Source organism: Rhinatrema bivittatum, chromosome 1 (assembly GCF_901001135.1).
Source record: "Rhinatrema bivittatum chromosome 1, aRhiBiv1.1, whole genome shotgun sequence".
Lineage (NCBI taxonomy): Eukaryota > Metazoa > Chordata > Amphibia > Gymnophiona > Rhinatrematidae > Rhinatrema > Rhinatrema bivittatum.
In genome coordinates, this window is record NC_042615.1 from 621,560,543 (window position 1) to 621,569,290 (window position 8,748).

The 8,748-nt window shown below is 42.2% G+C and overlaps 1 protein-coding gene across 1 annotated transcript in view; it reads right to left on the minus strand.

Moving 5' to 3' along the window:
• The window catches only part of LOC115099999 (adenomatous polyposis coli protein-like), a 47,557-nt gene extending 40,558 nt beyond the window's left edge, over positions 1 to 6,999 (minus strand). Inside the window, exon 1 of the mRNA XM_029618124.1 lies at positions 6,947 to 6,999. Coding sequence (XP_029473984.1) covers positions 6,947 to 6,999 — 53 coding nt within the window. The remainder of the gene's footprint in view (positions 1 to 6,946) is intronic.
• Positions 7,000 to 8,748: the final 1,749 nt, after the last annotated feature.

Sequence of the window (8,748 nt, forward strand, 5' to 3'; positions counted from 1 at the left end):
GATAAAAATAACAGCATGCCAGCATTGAATGAAAACGGTTGAAATTGCAATAACAGCAAGTGATGGCTGCCGTGAACAAACGTTAATATGCTAAAACTGGAGGGAACAGCAAGTGAGACTCTCCTTCAAGGATGAATAGAAAAGCTCTTTGCTGGAGTGCAAAAATACAAGTAGTGAGTACTATAATGAAGGGCGACGCAAGGAAGTGATTTGCAGGTGAGTATGGCTGTCAAACAAATGAATTAGGAACGGCTGGAGGGGAGACAAGACAAGAGGAACTGCAGGAAGTGAGCAAGACAGAGAGAGAGATTAATGCTTGAACAGTGCCAGAAGCGATTGGCTGCAAATGAGAGAGCTGGAAAATAGAAATCCAGCAGGAAGCCCACGCAGACACTTAACATTGTCAGCAGTTTAAATGACTGCTGGTAAACACTCTCAGATTTCAATGAAGATATCACAAGGGTGCAAACGACTTGATACCTTAGACGGGAAAGGAATTTAAGTCATAAGGCAAACTATTGGTTGTACAATATGTTTTCCTCTAAAATATATAGAGGGGAAGTAGTTAAGAATTGATGTTAAAAATTAAAAAGCGAAGACATTTAGCTACAAAGCTAATGGTTATAACTGTAAGGGGAGGGCTTGACTCCGTGGTTGGTAACTGAGCAAATTTAGGAGTGGTTGCCAGATTACACTTTAATAAAACAATGGTTATATGTTATCGGTAAGAGTCAAAATATTTCAACAGTGGAGTGGAAAATGTAATAAATTGTGGAGGGATCCCCATGGGCACATCTTCTAGCCAGCAGAGGTATGAGCTGGAAGAATGCGGTCCTGTGGAACATTAGGGGTTATTGCTGTTGCGATGTGTATGGGGATGTGTGGATTATTGAGAATGGAGGGATGTGCCATGTATGAATGAGTGAAACATTACCGATTTTATCATTATCTGCAAACAAGCATCTTTTATCTTTCCCATTCTCAGCAGCATCACTATTAAAATCTGGTTTTTATTGTTCCTAATTTAATTGATATGTTTACAAGAGATTATGTTACAAAGCATGTGAGCCAGAAGCCTATGTGCTTTATTTCATTTTTCATAATAAATTGTACTCTGGAGATCAAAGTCTATTTCATCTTTTAAGGCCATCTCTTAGGGCCTGATTCATGACAGAGTTTCTCCTATTCTGTGTCTATAAGCAAAGGCTTGATTTCTCAGGCCTTTAATATAGTTAGCTTTATCAGGGTTTTCTTTGGCCCTAAGCCTTTGTGGCTAGCTTCCAAGCTAGTCATTTTTTTTAAGGGATTGTTTTTCCCATGGTTTTTTTTTTTTATTCCTAGAAGCTTGTTCAATGAAGTACTCCTGATTCACTATATTAATCCCATCCCAAATCATCACTTGGAAAATCTCCCTATTATTTCTCTCAAAATATTTTTCTTTTTTTTTTTAGATCTCTGATTGTACTTATTCAATGCCTGTTTTGTAAACATTTCTTTTGTTGATCTAAATTCATCATTTCAAACCTCAGTGGGATGTGATTGGTCCAAATGATAGATAACCTCTGAGGTTATGATTTATAAATACTCCATGCAAAAAGAATAATTATGGGGATTAGGAAAAAAATGATAAAATCTTTAGAATCATGATGTAGTACCCTTCAACTGTCAAAGAGCCCTTGTCATCCAAGAGTTTTAATTTTCTCTATTTACCTTGCTTGTCTCCTCTGTCTGAAGAGCTATCAAGTTCATCTAACAGTGGTATATTACATTCTCTAGTATGAGAGGACTGCTGCATAAGCAGCCAGTTAGCTTTCAAAGAAAATATTATGATCTCTATTAGGGGTATAGAATGATATTTTTTGTATTTCATTTTGCATTTACAAAAAAAAAAAAGTCTCTCTCAGGGTCAGAAATTGTTTCAGTCACAAAGTTCACAGACTAGGACATCATAATTCCAGCTTCTGCTTTCTTTTGATCCCTTTTATTTAAAGCTAGTAAATTACATGTGTAGCTAATATCTTTTATTGCAGAGGAAACTGTCATCCCTCCTAAGGTGGGGTTTCAAAATCAGAATATCATCTTTGAGCCATCAGATCTTACTGTCGTGTTTGAAAGATATTGGGGTGGTTGGTACTGTGTTTAAGTGGCTCTTGTCTTATATATACAGGACTGGTGCTAGCTTTTTTTGCTGCCCCTCCTCATTCTATATTTGTTTTTAACATTTAATTTGTATTTTTTTCTATTAGGGTCAGTGCAAGGGTATTAGGTACCCTAAGTGAACCTTACAACTTTGTGCCCAGCCCTCTCCCTACCACACCCTCTCTATGCACAATTTAAAGTTATGCATTTATAATAAAAGATTTTACATGAAAAAGGACACAAAATACAGTGTTTTGAAGTAAAAATATCACAACAGCATGTATATTATATTTACATGCATTGCTGTGGTGTCAACTGGAAAACCCTTCAAAAAAGCCAAAAGCCACTTGGAACACATATGGTATTAGACCTATTGTATCTCATGTTGGATGTGAGCTTGGTCCTCAGAAAGCCATGAGTAAATTGAATTACCATTATAATATAATAAACCTTCCATACTAAAACATCAGTAACTGCTAGCACTCAAACAATTATAACCCCTACCTATGAAAAGGCAACTCTGCAAATATTACACCAGACCCTATAACACCAATACACCTTCTATAAGGAAAACAGAACAAACCAAGCTGTTACAGATCCCAACAAAGAAATGACATTAGCAGAATACTTCACTTCAGTCACAAATGCAGAGCACAGACAGACCCTAGCCAAATACAGAATAAAGTGACCATAAGGTATAAATTGAAACGTGCAGACAAAAATTGAACTGGAAACCGCAACAAGTCAGACTCTGTATGTAGTACAATAATGGAAAAACAGAATCACCATTCCTTAGAAAATATCAGTTAATTTAATCTAGAAATATCAAACATCGGTCATAATAGTAAAACCATACTAATAAAAATAATAAAGGTTTCCAAATAGCTGATAAACAGAATAACATCCAATAATTAAAAACTTAATTATTTTAAATTTCCAAACACCAAAAAAAAATTTCAAAACAGCATACATACCAAATAATAAAGATTAATTAAAACCAATAAGGATAAAGAAAATCACTGTCTTCACATACCTGGGAACTTTTGACTTCCAGTCACCATGAGATTGTAATCCGTTTTGAAGTAGCTGAAAGGCGGAATATAAATAAATAAATAAAATAGGATTCCCAAGAGCGTGGCAGGGTTGATAGCTTTCTAGAAAGAATATCAGTGATAATATATCTACTACTTCTTTGGGAAACTTGATCCCTGCCCCCCCTTCTCCACATTACAAATCACCAAAAGGGCCTGACTCCAAGGGAAACAAACTCCCCTTTCTCCTTGGTGATTTCACCTGTGCTGCACCATGGGCGAGGGGGTGCCATTTCATCTCTCACCTCAGGCAGAAGATTGCCTTGAGACCCTTCTGCACAGAGCAGTTCTACCTTACTAATAGGCCGATACAGTACAGACGTGTAAAAACAAGTGCGGCAGAGCCGGCGCCCGTGCGTTTGACCGCGCACATTTTAGTATTTTAGTTCGCAAGCCGCTGGATTCAGTATTCAAATTAGACGCAAATCCAAGCGGCAGCAAAGGAGCGTCAAAAGCATGCCTATGAAGCGGTAGGCGTTCGCAATCCATTTTACTGTATAGAGCGGTATACGGCACCTATATGGCATCCAGGGTGCGCTGGCGCCATGCCTGTCATTTTCAAATGTCATTTCAAATGTCATTCCAGCAGGTAAGTGGATGGTTCTTTTCTACAGACCCCGCATGGACACCGGGGCCGCTGCCCTGAGCATCCAGACGTCCTTGATCGGAGGCCACCTCCAACCTTCCATGTCCGGGCGCTTAAGGACATACAAGGACGTCCAGGCGTCTGTGAAGGTCGGGGCTTCTGAGCATGGACACCCATGATTGGAGGCCCAGCTGCCTTCCAAACGTCCATGGCCACTGCCTTGAGTGCCCGGCCGGATGTCCAAGGTCGTGGCTTCCATTCATGGACGTTCCCACTTCTTTCCAGGCGTCAATGATCGGAGGGGAGGCCCCGCTGCCTTCCAATGTCCACGGCCGCTGCTTTGAGCACCCAGCTGGACGTCCAAGGTTGGGGCCTCCGAGCATGGACATGCAAGGACGTCCAGGCATCTGTGAAGGTCGGGGGCTCCGAGCATGGACGCCTGGAAACAGACGGGAACACTGCCTTCCAACGTCCATGGACGTTCCCACCTCTTTCCGGTGTCCATGATCGGAGGCCCCGCTGCCTTCCAATGTCCATGGCCGCTGCCTTGGGCGCCCGGCCGGATGTCCAAGGTCAGGGCTTCCGTTCATGGACGTTCCTGCCTCTTTCCCTGTTGGCCTCTCCAATCTGCCTTGTAGAATTCGCTTGCCGAGCATTTCTTATTCTGCTTCTCAACCGAATGAAAAAGATCGCCAGAGCCAATACATACATGTTGTCCATGATGCTGTCCAGTCCAAAGTTGACTGAACACCACACTAACGCCAGGGTAGGCGGTAAATATAGAGGTTAAAGACGCAGTAAACAAGCTGGTTAAAAACGTGATAATTTGGGCGCACGTTACTGTATCGGGGGGAATAGCTAATCCGATCATTAACATATCATATACATGTGGCGGGCGGAAATGGATACGCGTCTTTTTCGGCAAGTGCTAAGGAAGCGTCCATCTTACGCGCTCAAAACATGCGTCCAAAGCGGGTTAAAAACTGCGCAACCGCGGTCACGCTTTATTGTATCGGCTCGTAAGTATGACTTATCCATCTAAGTAGCGTTTTGTGTACGGATATTTAGCAGCATAGCCATGCTGCTAAATATCATATGCAAGTTAGCCAGATAAATCATATCTGACTAACTTACACGCCTGGATAAGTCTGAATATCTACCTTCTAGTCAACACTGAGATCCATCTGGACAAACCTGAGAAATTAATATGACTAGGCAAGACAGGATGTTTACTGAAGCTGCCCGTCTTTGTGCAGTTCCCTCCTGGACAGAGGGTGGATATAATCCTAGTTACTTTTAAGAAGAAACTGAAGGCCTTCTTGTTTTCCCAAGCTTTTGATTGATATATTGACAACCTACCTATAGATGGTAGTCTAGTTTATCTGACTTTATATGTATTTGGTCTAATGTGTGTTTGGGTTTTATGTTTTTAATAATGTTAGTCTTGTATTATTCTGAGTTGATCGAATTTGATATCTATGTTGTGTATTTAATATGCAGGCAAACTGTAACTTGCCTAGATTGATAGATAGGATACATTGTTTAAAATATATAAATAAGAGAGAGATGAGTCAGATTACCCCCCAGGTTAGAGGCTGAGGGAACTGAGAGGATGACAATGTTACCCACAAAAATGTAGAAAAGGGGAAATGGGTTGGGGGGGGGGGGGAGGAAGATACTGAGTTCTGTTCAGGCCACATTGAGTTTAAGGTGGCGGAGGTGCCAAGGCTGAGGTTTGATGTGCCTTACAGGATGGGTAAGGGAAGGGGCAAGTGTCTAAAGCAGAGGACAGTATTAGTTTATTGATTTTGATTGCCTTTCTTAATAACAAATCAAAATGATGTACAATAAAATAAAAGCACAAATTAAATATACAATAAAATACAAAGTAAGAAAAATAATAAAACATTGAACAAAAGAAAAAGGACAGGTAAATCAAAATAAGAAACTGAATCAACTGACTCCGACAACTTAGTGGAGGAAAGGAGAGATGAGACAATAGTAGAACATAAGAACTGCCATACTGGGTCAGACAAAGGGTTCATCAGTCCAGAATCCTATCTCTAAAGGCAGCCAAACCAGATCAAAGTGCCTGACAAGATCCCAAACAGTAAATAGATCCCATATTGCTAACGCTTGGCAATAACTGTTTATGGACTTCTCCTCCAGTAGCTTGTTCAAATCTTTTTCAAATTCAGTTACACTAAGTGCCTTAACCACATCTTCTTGCAATGAATTCCAGAGCTTAATGGTGTGTTGAGCGCAAACTGCAGTGTGGGTTACTTTTCCCTATGTGCATCATGTCGCACTTGTCCACATTAAATTTCATCTGCCATTTGGAAGCCCAGTCTTCCAGTCTCACAAGGTCCTCCTGCAATTTCTCACAATCCACTTGTAATTTAACAACTCAAAATAATTTTGTGTGGTCTGCAAATTTGATCACATTACTCGTCGTTCCTCTTTCCAAATCATTTATATATTAAAAAGCACTGGTTCCTGTATAGATCCCTGAGGCACTCTACTTTTACCTTTCTCCACTGAGAAAACTGACCATTTAGTCCTACTTTGTTTCATATCTTTTTTCAATCCACAAGGCACGGTCTTCTACTCCATTACTTTTTCATTTTCTCAGGAGTCTCTCATGAGGCACTTTGTCAAACAGATTCTGGAAATCTAAGCATACAAAGGTTGGATAGTCTGGAAATTCCTGAAAATGATGTTTGTGATTGGTGAGTTAATGTGAAAGTTATTAGATGATGATCTGAGAGGGGAAAAACTGAGGTGAATTCATAGAGACAGCAGTTGGAAGAAAAGACCATTAAGTCAGTTTCATTTTTCATGTAACCATATTTACATGTATTTATCAACATTTGATGTCATTAATTTCCTTGTGCTGTTGGTGTCTCTGTTATTTTTATGGTTCCTCATTACAGTATCTTTTGATTTTCCCTAGTTTCACTTTTGGGCTTTTGTCCCTCCCGACGCAGCCCTTGTGGCGAAATACGGTCTGTCTCGGGGGACTGAAAGATTTGTCTGCAAGCAATTGTTAAATAAAGGAAAGATATGTTGATCTAATTAATTCTCAAGTTTCAATCATTGAAAAATTTAAGATAAGGTTCCATGAACTTACATAGCGCTATACCATTCTTTATGGTTTACACCTAATCGTATACAGCTCGTCATCTCCACTTCCTATTAGCTGTGGCTGATCCTCTTGGAGTTTATGGCTGTTCCTCCTGCCCTGACACCTTCAGCTACTCTGAATTGCACTTCATTACTTTTGGATGCTCCCTTGTTTTCGGGCTCTCTGCCAGTCCCTACATCTACTTCTTGGTCTGAGATTATTTTGACTCAAAAACACGCCACCCCGAGCAAACTTCATTCTGCTACACTTTTTGAATACTGTCGAGGGAGACGCATTCCTCGTGGACTCATCATCTGGAAGAAACCCCGCCTCCATGCAGAGGACCCTGAATTTCTGAAAAGATGGAACCAGATCTTGAATAAGTGCTCGTTCGACTTGATTTTCATTGTCGAAACTTCTAAAAGTACAGCACTTTCCTGCCAAGAAAAGGTAGATTCCCAGCTGAATGATCTTAAACTTCAACCACCAATAGACACCTTCTCAGAACAACTGGCGGAGTTCCAGAAGAATCCCGATACGTTCCAAGCAGATCTCAAAGCTAACAAATACAAGAAATTTCTTCGGGACGAATCAGATTACTCTAAAGGTTTCGTTTATCCATGGATGGCCACTACACGTCCTGCTTGGAAGCGAGTCACCTTCGCTGGATCCTCAGATGACTCCTCTGGAGACGAAGCTTGTCCAGTCATTCCATCTACCTGTTATGTTTTGTAGGGTTTGGGTGGACCCATGGACACTGTGGCAGCTGACCACTCCCACGGGGGGAAGTCCCATGAGGGGCCACAGATCAGGCTCAGCTCTGGACACACAAACACAGATTATATCTTTTATTAGACAGTTTATGAAGCCACCAGAGGTGGAGGTAGTGAGTAGAAGATGGAGCCCGGCTGGGCTAGTATTCCTCAGGGCGCCGGAACAGTGGCTTCTCCAGTAGCAGTGCTATAGGAAGAAGAACGGAGAAAATGAGTACACAGATATTCACAGAGTCCCCAGTATGGAAAAGCCCCGAGTTAGGGAGAGCTGGCCTTCGAGGAGCGAGTACCAGATCCCTGGGCACAGAGACTCGTTGGCAAATACTCACGCAGCAGTTCTCTGTGGAAGATGGCACTGGTGCTGGAACGGAGACAGGCCCTCGAGGAGGAGTACCTGGTTCCAGGGAAACAGCTCTGAGGAGTAGATGGTAGTAGTACTCACAGATGATGTCTGTAGCGAATTCTTCCAAGTAGAAGAGGAGATGGACACAGGCAGCAAGTCAGGGAACATGGGCCCTTGAGGAGTGAGTACCGGTTCCTGATAGCAACCTGAAAGAAGCAGAGTGGCCCCCGAGGAGCGGGTACCTCGTTAACAGCAAAGAGTCCAAATAGAAGTTGGAGGCAGAGTAGCTGGGTATGGAGAGCGAATCCCATCCGTAGGAATTACCCTTGCTAGCAATAAACAACAGGCTTAAATATCCGGGCAGCGTGACGTCATCACAGGGGGACGCCCCTGAGGTTCGTGCCATAGAGGAAATAAGAATGAGGGCCACACAGCACGCGCACCCTAAGGTACCTGAGGAGCATGGCAGGAGGCAGTGCCCAAGCCGGTCTGGGGACGCCGGAGAGGACGGCGGGCAGACGCCACAGCAGCCAGACATCCACAGGGAGCAGGAGTCGCTGCAGAAAAAGAAAGGTAGGCGGAGTGAAGCCGTCAGGCTGCGACAGTTGCAACACTACTTCCTCTCCTCTGCTTCTTCTTCCTTTATTTCTTCCACTGTCCTCCCTCTCCCTGCAGTACCCTCCCTTTTTTTT